We start from the raw sequence: 21,805 nt of genomic DNA on the forward strand, positions 1-21,805 counted from the left end.
GGGAGTCTGCAAGGGAGAAAGGCGGCAGCACCTGAGAACCCAGGAGGGCATGAAACCTTCCCCTATGGCCGATCCTGCAGTTTTCTGAAACTTGGACCCCATGGCTTAACCAAATTAATCTCCTGAACTGGGTCAAAACTCTTGGTTGCACAAGAAGATACCTGGCAGGCAAGGCTCCTTAAGTACTAGTATCAATGAGAAAAAACACTGGAAACAATCTGGGGTTTTTTCCAAGTCATGAGAACAATCAGATTCCCTGCCGGGCATTGCTTTAAAATCTATTACCATTATCAGGTAACTTTACAAAGCAAGGAAATTAAAGGACTGGTTAGAAGTGCCTCAGGCATTTCCCAGGCAGCCAGAGAAATGAAGACCAGGAAGATGACTGCCTCAGAGTCATCAGAAGGGCCACCCTGATAGCTGCTGCTCAGTCATTAGTTTGTGTGGCTAGTGAACCCTGGCAGGCCAGGACTATTAAGGAATGCATGTTTTGTGGGAGTTTCAGAAACTTCTCCTGGTTTTGTGTCCAGGAAAGAGAGCAAGACCCTCATGGCATCACCCCACGCACACCCATCTGGCTCTTGAGGGACATATGTAAGGCTGCTCTTGGGCTTTGGGGTAGCTGTGAGAAGTTATGCAATTTCCACCCATTTTTTGCTACAAGTCCCTGCAACTAAAAAAAAGGAAAGCTCTTCAGTCCTAGCACATGTGTGGGCTTTGTCATTAACAAAGGGTCAGGGACCACTCCAGTTATCCCTTATAGAACCCAGAATATGGATGATAGAACTTGCTAGCTAACACTTTGTTTTGCCAAGAAATTGAAAACATTTTAGAAACCTCTGATCTTTCATTTAAAAATAGTTATTAACTCTTTCAGGTCATTAAAATACCACTTTAAAAAGCAGGTGATGCAGGAAATGGATGCTAGCAATTTGAAAGCCTTAAACCTCTGCCAAAACACAGATAAAACAGGAACTGACAGTCAGTCCAGATGCCACGATCATTAATCCTCACATTTGCTTTCTGATATGGCTTTGTGGTATATATTAGCATCCCATGTTACTTACAAAGAAATGAAGCATGAGGAGATTAAAGTGGTGTGATAACACTCATAATACCCTTCATGCTGTATCTAATGCCCTCTTGCAACCTTCAGGCTCACCCTGTCTTCCTCTTCTGCAATCCATTCTCTTGACTCACCCAAGAAATTTGGTCCCTTTTCATGGCCCAGAGCCAATTGCCCATCTCTTTGTGAAACAATGTAAGCCATTCCAGAAAATGGGATGATTTGAATGTAATTGAGTCATCCTTTCCCCCTCTCAACCTGCCCCTCTTCGTGCCAGCAGATTTCTTAGTTACGGGTGGAGAACGTGAATTCTCACATTGTCTTATAAAGTATGTAGTGTAGGTACAGTTGACCCTTGACTAAGTGGGGATTAGGGGTGCTGATGCCCAAACCTAATTGCAAGTCTGCGTATAACAAGACTGCCCTGAGCATAAGTGGATTTCCAACCAAAGATGGAAAATAATACCACAATAAAGATTGACAGGAGTGAAATTAAACAAGTTGTGAACAGTGAAAGAAAGAGGAAAATGGACAAAGTAGTAGGTCCTCCATCTTACTAAAAAATATGTAGTGAGAGTAAGTTAAGCCTGGTACTAAGTGGCTTCTGTAAGCCCAAGGTAAATGGGTGCCAAGAAGCAGTATGCAAAGGGCCTTTTTTATATTTGGAATGTTGCACGTGGGGGCAATTCTTTCTTATTAAGAAATAGTTGAAGCATAGAAAACAGTTTAGAGAATAATTTAAGGAACAAACCATTTCAGTAGTTCTCCCCCAACCCACCCATCTGCAATTTTGTTTTCTGTGGTTTCAATTACCCACTGTCAACCGTGGTCTGAAAATATTAGATGAACATTTCTAGAAATAAACAGTTCATAAGTTTTAAATTGCCTGACATTCCGAGTAAGTATGATGAAATGTCATGCCCTCTCACCAAGGATGTGAATCATCCCGTTGTCCAACATGCCCATGCTTTATATGCTCCCCGCCAGTTAGCCACTTATCGGTAGTAGCCGCCTTGATGATTAGATGGCTGTCAACAGTATCTCTCGGTGCTTGTGTTCAAGTCATCCTTATTTTACTTAATAATGGCCCCAAATTGCAAGAATAATGATGCTGGCAATTTAGATATGCCAAAGAGAAGCCATAAAATGGTTCTTTTAAGTAAAAAAGGTGAATGTTTAATTCTTCAAAAAAAAATTTGCATGCTGAGATTGCTAAAATATACCATGAGAATGAAATTCATGCTAATTTGCTGAGACGGAGAAGGAGACAGACCACATTCATATAACTTTTATTACAGTATATTGTTATAATTTTATTTTATTCATTATTAATCTCTTACTGTGTCTAATTTATAAATTAAACTTTATCATACACAATTATGTGTAGAAAAAAACGTAGCATATAGTATATATTGGGTTCAGTACTATCCATAGTTTCAGAAATCCAGTGGGGTTCTTAAAACGCATCCCCATGGATAAGCAGAGACTACACCATAGAAAAAGTTGATAAGTCCTGAATGCCCTTCAGCATTCATTATTCTGTATATCTTCCCTCTCCCTGAATTTGATATTCATTATTCACTGCCTGTTTTTATGTTATTCCTGTAAATTAATGTATTTATAAACTATATGTACTATTTTTAGATATTTTCAATAAGATAAAAAAATGAAGAGAGCTTATTGCCTAACATTTAATTTTTATATGATTTAAATATTAGATATGTATTATATGATTTGAAAATTATATATATATATTATATGATTTTAACATTATATGTTTTATAATATTTGAACATTATACAGTATGAATATTTATACAAGATAATTATGTATATGTTTTTACAGTGTATGTAGTCCTAGTTCATTCATTTTAACTACCATATAGTATTCCAAGGTATGAATAACATATTATTTATCTATTTTGTAGCTGGACATTAAAGTTATATGTGAAAATTTTTCTGATTATCTGTTTAGAAGATGACTTGCTATGTCATAGGGTAATGCACATTTCAGCTTAGGTAATTTTTAAGTAGAATCTAATAAAATTTTGCCAATTTTTCTCCAAAATGGTTCTATCATTTTATATTCTAACCTACAATGTATAGGAGTATTCATTTATGTACATTTTTATAACACTTGTTATTGCCAAATTTCTAAGTGTTGCCATACCAGTGAGTTCAAAATTGGCCTCATTTTATCTTTAATTTATTGATTCCTAATTATTACTATGATTAATTGAACATATTCCGTGTTCATTGAACATTCAAATTTCCTCTTCCATAAATTGCTTGTTCATGTCCTTTATACATTTTTCTATTTGTTATTTTCTTATTTATTGGGAGGATTTTAAACATATATGCAGGTACCAACTATTTGTCAATCACATACATAAATGTGGTCTAGTCTGAAATAACTGATATCTCTCTAGAGTTTGCCTTATATAAAACTTTTAATTAGCAAGTTAAAACTAAGATATAGACAAGAAAGTTGATATTTTCATAAGTCTCTGGGTTAGGAAGAAGCACTTATGAGTGCCACTTTTTCATCATTTTCTTACTTGTTTTTCTCCTCAAGTTCAGAGAGTTAAGTATAGGCTAATGACTTTGTGCTTAATAATATCTGTGCTTGATTGCAGAGGGGCTAGTTTAGAATAGCTTTGGTACTATATAAGGAGCAATGTTGAGAAGAATTAACTTCATATTATTAGGTCTAATAGATTGTATATCTCCCACTATGGCCATTACTCCTTTTAGACGCACACAGAATCACTCCTAGGCAGGGGCATGAGGCATGCAGGAAAAATCGATCCCAACTTACCTCTCAAATACTTTACTTTCAGGGAATTCTCTACTCATGACATAAGTTCCTAGACTCAGGTAACCCAGGAGAACATGAGGAGTAGAATAATATCATGGTAATGTCAGGTTGCATGGACTTGTTGCCTTGAAAATCCTGGTATGAAATCTTAAAATAATGGTGGCTTTTTTTTTTTCTTTCTTTCAGAGGTGTGGTGAACTCTTATTTGAAAACCCTGATCAGAATGTCAAATGTGTTTGCATGCTAGGTAAGAAGGCTTTTCATTTTACATATATTAAGCATGTTGATGTCACGTGACTTATTGTTGTTCTGTTGCCTTATTGACTGTCTCTTGTTCCATATTGCAGAGGCTTATAGGCTTTTTATGGGTTTAAAGACATCTTTAACACATCTGTGGAACACTTGATTTTAAAAAAGGGTTTGATTTTAATAACTGTCAGTAAGTCATGAACCATGACTTTTCTTGGATCATCTGCATAACGCAGAATTGGGTGCTTTGTATTCAGGAGACTGTGATGAAAAAGCAAGAAGAATCAGGCTAATTCTTAGACTAGAAATGATAAGCTAGGTAAGTAAACTATTAAGAATTTACATCAACCCAAAGCCCTTACTCACAATGCCTGGGAGAAATACATATTCGAACTAATCTGAAGTCAGCACAATTACCCACACTGACTTGTTTTCTTGTACTACAAAATATACAATAAACTAATTTTTACAGAGCTGACGTTACATGTATGAATTTATAATATTAGAATTATAGTTACAGCATCTAATTCTTAAAAATCAACAGTCTAGTAGTCCCTTACTATGAAAGCACATGGCATAGGGATTCTAACTTTAAGCCTGTTTTATTTTATTCACACTTGCTCTAGGAATGAAGCAGTGAAGTATTTTCCTTTTTCTCTCTTTCTTTTAGTATTGGGTATGTCCAGGTCACCATTAGTCAATATCAGAATTGAGTCTAGTGAGATTATCATTTCCCAATACTCAAGACCTGTTTGGGCTTTTTGGATGGTAGGATCATGCATGACTTTTATTTCTTTCTTTTTGTCTCTCTATAGTTTTCAAGTGTTCAACAAAGAGATTTTAGGTTCTTCTCTGATTTCTGAGGATACAAAGATTATTTTCTTATTGTTTGTTTGCATTACTAAAACCTCAACCAGACACATGCCAGAATGTGGATAACTTCTCCCAATAGTGAAGTAGACATAATTGGAGAGGTTTTTAGAGTATGAGCTGCACTTTGGGTAACCACTACTCTGGTTGCTACACGTTGGAAATGAGTTGGGGCTGTTATTGAATTATTTTTGTCACAAAGTCACTTTCCCCCAAACAAATGGGTTTTCTGAGACTGAACACGCCGATGCAGAGTGCATGTAATCCCTGCAATCCTGTGCCATGTGCCATAGATAAAAGTGCCACCCATTAACAAAGAACCCATGAAATAGCACAGAAGTTGCCAAATTATATGAAAGTCAGTAACTGAGGTTTGTGGTTCCATGGCAAATGGAAGCCTTTTAGAACAAACACACTGAGTCTGTTGCATCAGGGATGGCCTAAGGGCTCATTGCACAAATGTAACAAAACAATGTGAAACAAAACACTGTGGAACTTCCTTAAATTCTCCAAATTGTAACATGTAACACGCATGCATGCATCCATAGACACACATGTGCACCCACACAAGCATACACGCACATGTACACACCGAGCAATTTCACATTTCCAAGTTCAAGATCTCTATTTTGTTCTTTTCTTCTTAGCTAGAACCTAAAAAGCATGGAGTTTTTGTCAAGGGAATGAAGTATGTATGCAATTATTTTGCACAACCAGTTAGTTTACTTGCAGTATTCAGAAAACAAACCAGGAGATATGCTAAAGGCTCTGTATTTCCTAAAGTCTGTCTCCAATAGAGGGAGATACTGCTGATAGAAAACTAAATAAAGAACTACATGTATACTGTGTTTTTACAAATATGTAATTTTGTATATAAGTGTATGTATATAATTTTTAGTGATAGAAAAAAATAACCTTACTTGATTTATCATATTTTTTCTGCATTTTAAAGCTTTCCAACCATTAGCATGTATTACTTTTATAGTAGAAAAATAAAGAAGAAAGGGCCTTGGGGCAGTGAAACTGCTTTGTATAATACTATAACGGTGGCTATATCTCATTATACATTTATTCAAACTCATAGAATGTGCAGCACCATGAGTGAATCCTAATATAAACTCCAATTTCAGTGATAACGATGTGTCAATGTAGGTTCATCGATTGTAACAAATATACCACTCTCCTGGGAGGTGTTGATAGTAGGGGAGGCTGTGCATATGTCCGGACAGGGAGTATTTAGGAGATCTCTATACAGTCTGCTCAATTTTGTTGTGAACTTAGCACTGCTCTAAAAAAAATTAAGTTGATTTGTTTAAAAATAAGAAAGGACCTGCTGATAAAAAGAAGAAAAGAAAGGGAGATAAAAAAGAACTGAGTAGAAAGCTGAAAGCAGCATGAGTTGTGGTCCTGTCAGCTCCAGAGAAGTTCTGAGAGGTTGTTCAGGGACAGGACCCTGCAGTAGAACTTTGATGAGAACTAACAGACAGGCAAGTCTTTGTTCGGGCTCTATCATCTAGTTGATTGTTTTCTCACAGGAAAATTAAAATATGTTGTGACCCTTTTAGCAATCCATCTGCTTTTCAAATAAAAATGTTTTTTCTGGGTCCATTTTTAAAGTAAACCATCCGCTGGAAGGAAATTCAGCGGCTTCCCTAAAATATCTAGCTTTTAAATTACAACCATTACAGTTGTCATTGCAAAGAGCAGTTTTGGATACCAGTGTTCTGCTAAGATGTCCAATCTACAATTATAAACTAATAAGAAGGGGGAAATATTGTTTTATATGACATTGTGCTCATAGTCTGAGCCTGGTTAACACAGAGCTCATATCACATCTATAATAATAAAAGCATAATATGCTAATTAGACCAGATAGCCCAACGACCTTCTGGACGTCATTCTGGACGTCCTTCCGGATGAAGCCACTGCAGTGGGGGCCGAGGCAGAGGCAGTTAGGGGCAATCAGCCAGGCAGGTGAGCAGTTAGGGGCGATCAAGCAGGCAGGCAGAGTGGTTAGGGGCAATCAGGCAGGCAGGTGAGTGGTTAGGGGTGATGAGGCAGGCAGGCAAGCAGTTAGAGGCAATCAGGCAGGCAGGCGAACAGTTAGGGGCGATAAAGCAGGCAGGCAGAGGTGGTTAGGGATGATCAGGTAGGCAGGTGAGTGGTTAGGGGTGAACAGGCCGGCAGGTAGAGTGGTTAGGCAATCAGGCAGACAGGCGAGCAGTTAGGGGTGATCAGGCAGGCAGGCAGAGTGGTTAGGGGCCAATCAGGCAGGCAGGTGAGCAGTTAGAGCCAGAAGTCCCGGAGGGCATGCACTCTTCTAGTGACATCCACGAGAAAGTGCTCTGTGCCCAGGAAAAAGAGCAATGAACAAAACAGACAAAATTCTTGCCCTAGTGGAGCTTAGATTCTAGTAGTTTATGAGGGCAGGAAAATGGGTGGTAAACAATATAAATCATGTACTACGTTATTTTTGGGGTGACAATAAAAGCAATTCTACTGTGGAAGGAATAAGGCAGGGTGCTGGTGAGAGGTAAGGTAATGATGGCAGGGGTGGAGGTGCTGGTGCAGATTTTGACTAGAACAGCCAAAGCCTTCCCTGAGAGGGTGAGCATAGAGTATGCTCAATAGCAAGGTCAGCACTTACCAAGGCCCTGAGCAGAGGAGTTTGGAGAACACAAGGAGCAGAGGGGCACATGTGGCCAAGGTCCAAGAATGAGGACAGGAACTGAGCAGTCCTGGGAGCCAGATCCCCTGAGTCACTGTGGGGACTCTGGATTTATTCTGCTGGAGATGAGGAGCCACTGGAAATCTTTGAGTGCCGTGTCACGTGACCTTTCATTTAAAAATACTGGCTATATTGTATAGAGATCAAAAATTAACAAAATAGGGGGAAAGTGCTTGCAGTATAGCTTTGGAGAAGTATGTACCGTTGTTCTGAAGTGAGTACTGAAGGGAGGTATTTAGGAAAATAACGAGAAACAGATTTAGTGCCATATGTTACGTATGTTCCACATAAATGATACGGTTAATGTTCATCTAAGTTAAAAAGGTCAACGAGAGGAAGTATAATTCTTAAAGCGGTTGGGATTTAGCAAGGAAAGGTGATTGGCAGACATCTCTAGAAAGTTTTTCCTCCTTAGGGAGTTCTTTCTTTACTTGATTTGTCTTTAGTAGCTTTTTTTTTTTTAGAGCGGCCTATTTCTATTTCTATGTTTCCCTGGTAGACCCCTTCCTTTCCTAAATGGTAGCTTAGAAACATAGTAAATGACCTACTAGTTTCACTAAAAAACAAAGGAAGGGAAATCTCTCCTTTTTCTATTGTCTTTTAAAGTATTAGCAAATGTTACCCGAATTAAGCAGGACCAGAGAGTCTCACTGTGGCCAAAAGCATTGGATTCTTGGAAGGTTGTGCATTCACAACCCCCACCATGCCATTGACTTAGACTGGAATAGCCCCCCCTGGCATTGCAACATGGGGGCCCTGAGGACCAGGGGTGCAGCAGTTCTGAGGCTTGAGGTTTGGCCTCTCTGAAGTTCATTTTGTCTGAGAGCCATGGACTGATTCAAATGCCCCTTTTTTTGATTTAGTTAGAAAATAAGAGGCATTTTTCTTCTCCCATTCTCCTTAATTTTACTTCGAAGGGGAAAATGTGTGAGAATTTCTTAAGAAAGACAAATCTATACAGAATTTATAAGGTAACTCAATGAAAAAGAATCCCAAGATACAATATATAATTGTCCATTCAGTTTAGCCAACGATTTGGGACATCCATTGTAATCCTAGAACTAGTGCTTGATGGTAAAGATAGAAAAAAATGTGTGATAACCCACCCCTCAATGTTCTCACTTCTAGCGTTATATAATCAGCCCCTTCAGCTTGATAAGCCAGAGGCTGAGTGGTAGCAGAGAATGGGGCATGACTGGTCCCTTCCCTATAGTAGCATTTCTCTTAAAAGTTTACGGATATTCACAGACACACACCAACCTGGGACCTGGTCATCCCCTCTGAGTTGTTTCATGCTAATCCATATTTTTCTTTTTTTTAAAAAAAAATCAGTGATGCCTAATTTTATATTAGACTGAATACTTTGGTTTATGTGCATTCCCTAAATCACATACTGACACTGGAGGAAAGCTTGTGGCAATGTGAAGACTAAAATAAAAAGGAGACAAGAGGTCCTGGTAGAAAGGACAAAACTAATAACTAAAACAGAGCCAATGCCACTTGGCCCATGGGGACTGCGGATCCCCCAGCCAAGGGAGCTGAGGAAGAGAAAGTGAGTGACCCTGAGGAAGTATTCACTTCAGGAGACTTGGCAGGAATACTGTAGCTTTTGAAGAAAGGCCTGCGTTTTGATCACATTAAAACAGATTTAAATTCATATTGAAACAAATGACTCCTTACCTCAATGTAAAATAGCTTCTTAATATACATTATATATGTATGTATGTATTTTTCTAGGAATACTTTGGATAGGAACTTCTCTTTAATGAAGAGCTAATCAGAGCTCATTGGCACATAATCATATTTCAGAATCTTACTTGGTTCATTAGAGAGCAAGAGGGTCTCACAGATGAAGAGACACATTTCTTAGTTTGTAAGCAAAGTTGGAAATGTTGCTTCCATCTGTGCTGAGCTTGCTGCCAAGAATTTATAGTAAGGTTGGATAGTTTAAAATTTTTCTTTGATTTCAAAAACTTCAAGTCCAGAAGCTCTAGCCAGTAACTACCATACAATAAAGTCATTATTAAGCCTATACTATTTTATGTTGCTTTGGAGAGTTTAGTATGAGCTGCCTGTTGCCTCACTCCCAGCCATTCTTAATGCCTCTATAATGGAAAAGAACCCCAATGGCTATGCTAGTAAGGAAGAAGGGAAATGGGATGAAAAGGAAAGAAAAGTAACCCAAATGGAAAAATTATAAAAAGTGGTGAATTAGTAAAATGCCATGGTATCATCAACAGTAGCCTAAGAGTATTTTTACTAGAGAAAAATCATTAGTTGAATCAGCACAAAAAACAAACAAACAAAAAAATTGTACCAAAAGTCCAGACAGTTATTATTTCAGCAAATATTTATTGAGTATCTACTATGTATCAGCCATTCTTCTTTCATGGAAGGAAATAGAAGTGAATATAATCTCTAATCTCATGAAGTTTAGATATTATTGGTGGAGATAAATAAAAATTAGATAAATATATCCATATACAGTTTCAGATAGTGATAAAGACTGTGCAGAAAACAAAACTGTGCAGAATAAGGTGGGTACAAGTGACATGGTGGAAGGAGGGGGTGGTGTTCTTAGATTGAGGAGTCTGTAAGAAGACATTCCAGCAGAGAGAGCCACAAAGGGGTGGGAACAGCAAAAGGCCAGAGTCTGGAATGGGATGAACAAGAGTAAGAGTGGAAGGAGATGAGTTCCAAGACACAAGTGGAAGGAGATCCTACAGGGCTCTCTAGGCAACTGCTTTTCAAATTTTAAAATCACCTAGGGATATTGTTGAAATGCTGCAGTCACTCTGCAATGGGGCCCAAGATTCTGTATATCTAACAAGTTCCCACATGATGCTGATCCTGCTGACTCCTAAAATACATTTTAAATATCAAGTTCTTAGTCCATGATAACAAGTTCAGGTTTTACTGTAAAGGCCGTGTTTTGAAGAGGGAACGGCATGTAATAACTTTTATATTTTATAGAGTTCACACTTGCTTCTGTGTTTAAAGTAGATTCTACGTGGGCCGTGGAAAAGAATGATGATATTAGTCCAAGCAGGAGATTAGTGTGGTTTGGAGTAGAAAGACTGTATTGGGGTACAGGCAATATTTTGAAGGTCAGGTTGATAAAACTTCCTGATGAATTGGATGTAGTAAATAGGCGAAAAGAGAGAATTCATGAATAGTAAGCCAAGCAACTGTTTAAGTGGTGATGCCACCAACTGAGATGGGGAACAGGAAGAAAAAGGATAGAGAGTGACATGGCTTTGAGGAGACAGGTGTTAAAGTTTGAATTGTGTCTCCCCAAAATTCATTTGTTAAAATACTAATCCCCAGTATTTCAGAATGTGACCTTATTTGGAGATAAGGTCTTTACAGAAGTAACCAAGTTAAAGTGAGATCATTAGAGTTGGCCCTAGTCCAATATGACTAGAATCCTTACCAAAAAAAAGAAATTTGGACATGCTGACACACATACAGAGAGAATGCCACGTGAGTATGAAGATGGCCATCTGTGAAATAAAGGGAGAAATCTGAAACAGAACCTTCCCCCTCAGTCCTCAAAGTGATCAACATAACCCACCCATTGATTTGGGGCTTTTAGCCTCACAGAACTGTGAGAAAATAAATCTCTGTTGTTTAAGCCACTCAGTCTGTGGTATTTTGTTACAGCAGCTCTAGCAAACTAATACAGTGGGAAAGTGGCGCTTTCAGACAGACCCTCTCTGTGGAGTCCTGAAATGCTCTTGAGAAGGAGCATTCCAGGAAGGGGGAACTGCATGTGAGCCTGTGTAGAAACCCTAAAAGGGGACCAGATGGTGTCAAAATCAAAATTTTATTTTGGACCCCAGAAAGTAGTGACATTGTTGAGTTAGAGTGTTAGAGTAAAAAGTCACTGGACTGGGATTCAAAAGACAGATGTGAATCCTAACTCTGCCACCTATTAGTTGCACGGTGTAAAGCAAGCCCCTTCAACTCTCTGAGCCTTAGTTTCCTCAACATATATGGAAATAAGCCTGTTTCTGTATGGGGCCAGGTGGATACTGGAAATAGGGGAACCGTGTAAAGTATACGATTGTCTTACCACTATCTGTACATTTGAAACTAATACAAAATAATATTGAATATAAACTGTAATTGAAAAATAAAATTTTAAAAATTAAATAAAATAAAACAGAGTCCAAATAAATAGATAGATAAGTAAATGGAAATGAGTGCCATGGCACCTACTTCACTAGACTGCTGTGAGGTCCAAATAAAATGAAAATACGAGTGAAAGTAGTTCACAAAGTACAAAATGTTATGTAAGTGTTAGTTGTGGTGGTTGTTTTGTTGTTTCTGTTGCTATTGTTATTGTTTCCACCCTGATAGAGAATATGCTGGAATGCCATAGCGAATGGACATAAGCATACCTCAAACCTGTAATCAAGGACCAAGGGCCTTGATGCTACGAGGATGCTTGAGAGTCTCTCTTGTCAGCCATCAAGCCATCCATCCTATTTTCTAAACACTAAAAAGTTTGAGTTCATGTGATTTTAATTATAATCATATTCTATTTAAAGTGGGAAGCAAGGGAAGATTGTGGTAGCATAAATCACGAGTCATCTAATCTTATTTAGGTTTTATAAAAACAGGATAGAAATCTTTGAAGTCACTGTGTTTATTTGTTAATACATTGCCCAAAACAAAACAAAAACATTATTTTATGTTTCTCAGAGTTGTTTGGATGGGAAGAATATTTTGCAGGAGTTTTTATTTTAAAAATAATAAGTTCTGTGTCTATGCTATAAATCAGTACTCAGTTCGTTGAAAGAGAACCCCTATCACTGTTGCATCAAATTTTGCACGTCATTGAAATAACTAAAATGTCTACCTGAGCTTTAGTGATGGACTAAGTAGAAAGGAGACCCAAGTAGACAGATGACTCTATGATGTTATTGGCACCTTTAAGGCGGGATGAGAATGCCTATGAGGAGAAGAAAGTGCAGCAATTACTTTTAAAATAATCCTCCACCCACCCCAACAAAGGAAGGGGGCTTATTTTAATCCATTTAATATTGTTATTTTCTGTAAGAAATGATGTGTTATTAAAAGATGCCCAGTTTAGTTGCCTCGTGGAAAAAAATTACCAAACTGAAGCACCACCAGCTACATATGCTGTCCTGGCTGTCTTCCCCCATGAGCAGGAAGACGATACAGTCTCCATGTCCACGTGTCCTTGGCCCCCATGCTGACACTCGGAAATTACAAACCAGAGAGTGACCCTAATCAATGGACAAGACTAAGTCCCCCTAACATCTTAGTCATGTAGTGTTCAAAATATGTTCTTTCCAGATGCCCAGAGAACTGCTGATCACCTGCTATCCACTCACTATAGTAACTGGTTATCTATAATTAATAACTGACATTTACTGGGCACTTTTAGTTGCCAGACTGTGTGCTATGTGCTTCCCATTCATTATTTCATCAATCCTCAAAAGAACCCTATAACATTTTTAATGCTATCAATTTCCTCTCATTCAAATTTAACCAAATGTACATATACTTTATTTCATCCTTGTTATCTTCAAAGTACTACACATTTCTTATTTTCATTTTAGTGATCTTTGCTACATTCCCTGAGACACTGACTCTGATATTACCAGGCAATTACAGCTGAGAATTCTGGTGATTTATATTCATAAATGAAATGATATTATATGGAGAATTCTAGTGATTTATATTCATAGATGAAATGTTATTATATGGACCAGGTTAAGATGAAAGCAAAGAAAGTAGATTATTTCTCCCCAAATGGCTCATACTGAACAAACCAGGAAATAGTCAACATTGTATATGTTGACTGGGTGACTGTGAAGCATGTGTCATTTCTTAGCAGCGTACCTGATAAAATAACTAGGTACTTAAGTCCCAGAAAGTGCATTCTCAATATGTCAGGAATAAGTGACAGACACTTCTTGTACTTGAACTAAATCAAGGTTTATAGCTACTTTACAGATAGACAATCACTATTATCTGGCAAGTCTAGAGTCCTCCTGGTCTAACCTTTTCTAGTCCAAAGATTCAAAATCACATCAATTCAATAAGCATATGTCAAGTCCTAATTGTTTCCAAGATACAGTGCTGGTGCTACTATGAATGCATTTGCAAACCTTCAAAGGCCCCTCTCCAGGGATTCTCCTGGAGATCACACACTCGGATGCCCCCAGGGGCCAGGTTCATGTGGAAGAGTGAAACTGACTGGTTCAATACAAGACACAGCGGTGGCGCTGAGGCCACCTGGAGAGCAAGTGCCCCACTGAAAGCATGCAGCTGCTGTTCAGCTCCTGCCACACCTGCCAGGAGGGGATGCAGGCGCCATGTATTTTTCCAAGAGAATCTGGAAATTCGGTTATCTGTGTAAATAGCTGCTTTGTAAATGTTGGCAACGAATGTAATTTTCCTTTCTTTTAAATACAATGCAGCCAAGTTCACTGGGCCATCATTTTGCAATCTCGGTGGGAAAGAGAGATGTGCCAAATGTTCCTGCCCCACTTCCCTCGGCAGCTTTCCTCTCTGCCCTCTCACACCCAGAGGGAAAACACAAGCATCACCTTCCTTCTACAGGGAAGGGTATAAACTTCGGGGAAAGTGAAAAGTATGTCCTTCGAAGAAAACCTTGGACTCTCAAATTCAGCCCCTTCCCACCTTCCTTTGGAGAGCCTTACAGTGTTCACATGCCTTACAGATCACTGTGGCACCGCTCTCTGAGACAAGGAGTCAAAAGAGTGAAGAAGAATTCTCTATATTCAATGTATTGGGTTCAAGGGGACAGCAGGACTTCCAAACTAACACAGCTTAAGAGATTTAGGGTAGATTTAAAATGAGAGACAAAACTAAAAATTATAGACTTGGAGCTATGAGAAAAGAGAGAACAATTAAAGCATGAGAACTGATACAACATGGTCAAGACCAAGAGAGTTACTAAATGGACCTGAATTAGACCTACCCACAGTGGTGAGATTATACAGTAAGCTACAAAGGATGTCTTCAACTGGGCCGAGGAATGAATTACAACAGACAGAAGGATTTGGTAACCTTGGAAACTCTTATGTGAAGATTCCTTATAGAAAAGCAAGGCAGAGAGAAGCCAGAAATGGTGGTGCTCCAGGATCCAGACCACAGGAGATACAGAGAAATCTATTTATAGTGGGCCCCTGAAAACAGCCCATTCATTAGATCCTAGATAATGAACCTAGTTAAAAATGTGTTTGGCATACTAGTAGAAGGCAGGAACTATGTAATCCCTTAGAATGACTTTTATCAAGAATGATTGAACTTAAAATGAATTCCTTCTGAACTTTTACTCTGTATTCCTCAACTAGTATTCTCCAAAGTTCAACTTTTGCTTTCCCGGGCCACTGGGGGAGAAGATGCAGCAGAGGGAGCTCTGGGGGTCCTCTAGGTGTCACAGTATGCTCTCATTTCTTGTAATGGCCCTCAGGAGCCAATTTGACTGTTTCCCCAATGACCACTTCTGGGAGTTTTGTTCCACACCTCTCACAGGGGAGATGCTGCAGTGATAAGATTCTGGTAGACAGGGCAGGGAGGGAGCAAGAACAACAGAACTCAAAGACTTCCTTTTTTGAAGTCTCTAGAATTCATTTTCTAAACATTTCTATGGATCATTCTATGAAAAGGCATCTTTTTTTTCTTAGCATGGGACCACTACTAGTATGTCCATATATGGGGAAAGAAAAATCCATTCTCCGAAATCTGTGTATTCTAAGAGAGCTTAAGGCCAACTTGTCACAACTACCAATTATGTTTAACATAGTGATCTGAGACTAGCTGGGGCAGAAGGACAGACACATTATAGCAAGAAGCCAACAGTCTACATTATTTGGCCCAAAGAGATAGAGCCATCCTGCTTTCTGGTTAATCCAGTGGCAATAGCCACCCCCTAGAGCAAATGAACAGTTTGGAGTATGGGAGAGAGATTTCTGGGAAGCTCAGAGGTTCAGTGATACCTATGGGATCATAGATCCGAGGATCCAGCTCTGATCATGTGAAGATAGTTGGTCACATCACTCAGCTCTAAAGAAATGGGGTTGAAGGAATTTGATGGGGGGGCCAGGATACTTTACCATCTGCTGGAATTCCAGTTGGGCTCCAGCTACACCCAGAAATTTTCAATAAACTCAGAGATCCAAAGACCAGTAGCAACCTCATCAAACAGGCTGCCTTTTCTTTGCATCAAGGATGCTATCTCTCATTCACCCAGACCCTAAAGGTTATGATCTCCCTTGCTCACCAAAGAGAACGTAGCAGCAGAGTAGCTCCCAGACCAAAATCAGAGGTATAATTGGGTCTCTCCCTAGCCCCCAGTCTCTCATTTTCTTCTCTGTCTCAACTTACAAACACAGAGACAGAACCCGATTGGCTCAACTTAGATCCTGTGTACATCTCTTGTCCAATCAGGAGTTGCTTCTTGTATTCACGTGACTCAGAGGAATCCAGTCTTGGAGATCTGTGCTTCCCAATGTGCATATGAATCACATGGTCCTCTTGTTTAAATATAAATTCTGATTAAGTCTGAGATGGAGGCCTCAGATTCTGAGTTTTTAACAAGCCCTCAGATGACACTGCTGCTGCTGGTCTGCGAATCATGTGTAAAAGTAATAGAAGATGGGATGGGGTGATTCCCAATACAGTTAGGCCATATTTTTTCTGTGCAAAGTGCAGCACATACATTTTCATGCCTTTTCTCCTGGATGCTCATCATCCCTTGTCATAAAGTGAGGCTCATTCAGGTATGCTTGTTCTCTCTAAGAAGACCCTCATGCCCTATAAATATCCTTTGCTCACATTCTTCTAACAACTAACATTATTAAAACTCTGCATTCCTAAGTGTTTGTTCTCAGCTCGTTTTCGGAAAGAAATGCGATCTGATGAGCAAATCCACATTGTCAATGGGGTATTTTAATTGGCAAGTATTCATTAAATCAAAATATATTTATAAAATATTTGAGTATTTATCTTTAAGAAACTATGCTATACCTCTAAAGGAACGAATATTATCTAATGGAGGAATTTTAATCCCTGTGGCAAGTAAAGAAAAATTTTAAGACAGGATAAGCACAACACTATTCATTGTTTTAAAATATTAGAGATAAAAGTGCATACACATCGCCGAACCGGTTTGGCTCAGTGGATAGAGTGGTTTTGCTCAGTGGTTAGAGCATCGGCCTGCAGACTGAAGGGTCCCAGGTTCGATTCTGGTCAAGGGCATGTACCTTGGTTGCAGGCACATCCCCACTGGGGGGCGTACAGGAGGCAGCTGATCGATCTCTCTCATCGATGTTTCTAACTTTCTATCCCTCACCCTTCTTCTCTGTAAAAAAATCAATAAAATATATATATTTTTTAAAAGTGCATACACATCAGTTGGAGTCTGCATGAGCCATGGATTCTGACCGCACACTGGGCTATTGCTGGCTCAGCAGTACCTATGGTGGTCTGATCTGGCTTCAAAAATGTTGGTGGTGGCCAAGGAGTCCTGGCTATGTCCCAGCTAAAATTATCCAGATAATTTATGCAGAGTCTATCTTCTACATTCAGAACTACATTGTGGTGTGCATAGCACCAGGTGAGCATTTTCATAAGGAAACCTATTTTATGTAAACATTCTTGCCAGCAGGAGAGGAAGAAGAGGCAGTGCTGTGCACCTGAGCTCTCAGTCAATGCAGGCTCCAGGGGGTGTCCTAATCAATCACTGAATTTGTCTTAACCTGGTAAAATTCTTTTAAAAATCCAAACAACCCTGGCTCATGGCACTAAAATTTTCTAGATAGAAACTGCTCTCTATTTCCTGTCTCAGAGCATTCTCATGAAAACACTTCTCAAATAACTTATCAGCATTTTCTCTGAGCCTTCCCAAGCAAGAGAGTCTCTGAAGACTATGGAGCATTTTATTGATTCCTAAAGATAAAAATGTACTGACAGGAGTTTTTGCCTCTTGCACGCAGAGGCCTGAAAATCTTGGAAGATGTTCGTTGTTGCCAGCAAGGCTCTAAGTTTATTCAGATTTCTTCATTTCTCACAAGTGTGTGCTTGCACACCAAGCCAGGAACATGTACTCCCATCATTCGTAACCTCTTGCAAAACAGACTTTCTCGGTATACTACAAATTCTGAAGGAATGAGGAGTGAAGTAAGTAAGCTTGGTTTATTTTTCTTCAGACCCAGATGCTCCTGCGCTGTGTTCCTGGCAGTCCTTTCCTCCACCTATTAGACCAGCTGGGATGGGTGAAAGAGGCATGCTTTGAGTAAAAATACAATTGCAGGAAGGTTTTTTTTATCAGCCAGGGTTGTTGATAAAACAGTTAGCTTGAAGTAAAGAGTGACGCATATTGGAGTCCCTGCCTAAGACATCAAGGTCATTCATCAGAGAACCTGAAAGTAATCCCAATTTTTGAAAAAAAAGGGGCTAATGTCATTCAGATGCTAGCACACATTCAGGAATGATAGATCCTAGCAACTGCTAGCTTACAACCTCTCAAACCATATATTTATTCATCTTTCAAAATATTTTTGTCTAATCTGAGGGATAGAGGCATTTTCAGTTTGAGCAGTTAATTCCCCTAATTACAGAAATTGATTGACAAATACTTACATTCATTAGCCAGTTAAAGGGGTCAATTGTATAACTGACCATCAATGTTCCACAGTAGTGGCATTTGTACAGATGCAATCCAGGGCTCTTGCAGGCCAAAATCAAAATTGACTTCTCATATGAAAAATAATATTTTGACTGGGACTTTTAATATGAGAGGACTGAAGATTATTCCTTATTGTGGTAGTTACAAACCTGGTTCTGGAATCAGACCTGAACTTAAATTCCGATAATAAAAGCTCCTTACTTGTAATGTTCTGGGTTCCTCACCTGCAATTGTGGGAAGTCACTGTGAGGGTACAATGAGGTCATATGTGTGACATAGACAGTCTGCACCTGAAGAGAGCTCAGAGCTTCTGAGGCTGCTGCTCCACGTCTCTGATGCCACCTGCCCAGCTCCATCCAAATCTCCATCCATCATAAGGAAAAGAGAACAGAAACAAACAAAAAGCAAAGGTTACGTGGGAAAGAGGGTGGGAGGAGCTCTGGAGAACTTTCTAGAACTATTGCTATCCCCTTAAAAGTAACAAAGTGAAAATAAAGCCTTACATAAATGAACTGGCCACCACCACCCCTTTCACCTCCCCCTTTTCTACCAGGCGGACCCGGTTTCAGCATCAGACTTTACACTTTGGTTATTTGCATTCCTCTTTCCGTGACTGTTCTCGAATGGAAAGAAAGTGTCATGTTACTGTGTCTTGCACAAATTCAGAGGAAAACCCCACTGGGAAAAGAGCAAACTCTCCAAATAGCTCAGTTTCCTCTATTCAGCCACAACTGTCCTGCAGTGTCATCCACCCTCACAGCTGAGCTGTTAGGAGCCCCCAGAGTTCCATGGGCTGCAGCTTTCTGTGGTTGGATAGGATGAGACAACTAGAAGCTGTCCAACCATCCCAGAAGTGGCACTTGTCTGGGGGCCCGAAGTTCCCTATCATTGTTCTCTGCCATTTTTTTTAGCTAAATGGGAGAGATGAAAATGGATGGAAACAGGAGCTGGGAAGGAGCAGGAAGATTAGTCCAAAGATTATCTTTCTCATCTTAAAAAGGGATAGTTTCCTTGGCCATAAACTCCACTTTGGCAAAGTTGCTGCACCAAAATCAAAACTAAAGCTACTGTGGACATCTTTAGTTCACTTAAGATAATTTCTTGCATACACGTCAGATAAACATAATGTGGAATCCCGAAAGGGATTTCTGTCCCTGGAAGGATTTAGAATACAGGAAAAAAGAACCAGCTATCTTCTAGCTAGCTGAAGCCTGGCTTACTATCAAGCACTTTATATTCACAGGCACTAGAGCCTTCCTCAATGCACTTGCAAGTTTGTGGCTTAGAGAAGCAGGAGCTTTGATAGTCCTGATTGGGGTGCAGCATGCAGGGGCCACTGAGCCCTTGAGGACAGCTTTTCCGTCTCGGGATCCCATACAGCAGGGTGTTTGTATGACTCGTTGCTCAGGCACCCGGACATGCGCTCAACTCTGTCCCACTGCTAATTACACTCCTGGGATCCAATTATAATGTGGTTACTTCTCCAGCAGAGATCTCAGCCCTGCGTTTTATGGAAGGTATCACACTGCTCGCTAGAGACCCTAGAATCAAAGGTCTGTTCAGTGTCTGCTCATATTCACTGGAGCTTTCACATCACCGAATCTGTAAAGAAAACAAACCCGGCCTTTTTTGAGTACGTGTGGATAAGCACGGTTGATGGCGTTGTGAGCTGCCTTAACTTGTTTACCAAAATATCTTTGAAATGAGAGTGATTTCAGTAACTGAAGCGATGACATTTTCCTTTTAGCCTCCTCCACTGAGTGCATTGTGTGAAAATGTCTAAACAAACAAAATGTTCTTCCTGAATCTGGCAAAATGGTGGGCATTACAACAACTTATTAAAATTGTTTATTTAAAGGACAACATTTAAAAACGGGCAATAGCCACCTACTTCAGTGAGCTTTTTATAAACTGGATACTAAAGAACAAGAAAAGGTAGTGGTTGGGAAGTGAAAATATGGTTATTGTGTTGAGTGTGGGCATCCGAACTTGACGGCTCAGAGCAAGAAGACACAGGTACTCTGCTCACATGCCGTTGCTGACTGTGCCCTGCACAGCTCAGGTGGCAGATCTGAAGAGCACAGGAGTGGGAGGAAAGAGAACTTGACAGTCCCAATGCTCTACCTGCTTCCTTTTTCTCAGTCTCCTTTATGTGATGAAATCTGCATTAGTGTCACTTTCTTCAAGAAGCTTCTTTCAGAGAGGGATATTTATGGAAACAAATTCTGATGGTTGATGTTCCAGCAAATTATGTTATATATTATTCGCCAAAGTTCTAATTATTAAGATAATCTATTTTTTTCCTCCCAAAGTTTCAATCTATCCTAGACCAGGAACCTGATGAAGTGCATCACACTGTTCTAGGGAGAAGAGGTTAAAACATTCCCATTGAATGACCACCCCCATCTTAGGGACAGTGTAGCTACACGTGGAGCAGAAGGAGTGAGAAGAGAAAATATGATGGTTTCTACATTTACCTGCAGATACTCTTAAGCTTCTTCTAGAAGAGAGCAATGACCATCTTGTAAACTCTCTGCTTGACATTATTAAAGAAGGGTGTGCATAGACCTAAAATTTTTAAAATAATATGTTTATCCAGAATAAATTATCTTTAAAAGTAATTTATAAATTATCTTTGTCCAGCCGGCATGGCTCAGTGGTTGAGCATCAACCTATGAAACAGGAGGTCAGGGTTTGATTCCAGGTCAGGGCACATGCCTGGGTTGTGGGCTTGATCCCCAGTGTGGGGTGTGCAGCAGTCAGCTGATCAATGATTCTCTCTCATCATTGATGTTTTTATCTATTGCTCCCTCTCCTTTCCTCTCTAAAATCAATAAAAATATATTTAAATAACTAAATAACTAACTAAATAAATAAGATATCCCCTGGAGTAAGGGGATATCTAATTTTTCCATAAACCAAGAAAAGTTGATCTCAGCTCATTTAAAACAAGATTGATCTGTCTTGTCAGTTATCTGCCAGTACTAAGGAAATGTATTCCTTATATAATCTTGCCTACTTTTATATAATCAGAGTTCTAGAATAAAGTACACTCTTTCTTATGTTGGAAATATATAAGAATTTACTTTCTTCTAACAAAGATACATGTTTCAAATTTATTTGCTCTTTCTTGTGGAAAATTCAGTCCTGTTTAATTAAACCAACTGAATGGGTCTCATTTAGAAAAACTTGGTTCCAATGATTAACTAAACTTGCTAGAAATTGAGATAATAAAGGCAGGACAACATCTATTTCATCCATCACTATACGTCTTCTTGCCCTTCATGGTGCCTGCCATTAGGAGTTTCTCAATGAAAATTGATCAAATTAGTGAAAAATTATTTTTGGAGAGCTTAATGGTTCAACCAATAAGATATATGAAAAC

The 21,805-nt window shown here is 39.2% G+C and overlaps 1 protein-coding gene across 3 annotated transcripts in view; it reads left to right on the forward strand.

Moving 5' to 3' along the window:
• The window catches only part of PDE7B (phosphodiesterase 7B), a 274,149-nt gene that overhangs the window by 81,557 nt on the left and 170,787 nt on the right, over nt 1-21,805 (forward strand). For all 3 annotated transcript variants that reach the window (XM_070417744.1, XM_070417745.1, XM_070417743.1), the window contains exon 2: nt 4,070-4,130. Coding sequence is in view for 1 of the 3 variants with exons in the window: in XM_070417743.1 (XP_070273844.1) it covers nt 4,070-4,130 (61 nt within the window). In the remaining 2 variants the exon portion in view is untranslated. The remainder of the gene's footprint in view (nt 1-4,069; nt 4,131-21,805) is intronic.

This window comes from Myotis yumanensis, unplaced genomic scaffold, assembly GCF_028538775.1.
Source record: "Myotis yumanensis isolate MYYU_CA2020_CCGP unplaced genomic scaffold, mMyoYum1.0.hap1 SCAF_6, whole genome shotgun sequence".
Classification (NCBI taxonomy): domain Eukaryota; kingdom Metazoa; phylum Chordata; class Mammalia; order Chiroptera; family Vespertilionidae; genus Myotis; species Myotis yumanensis.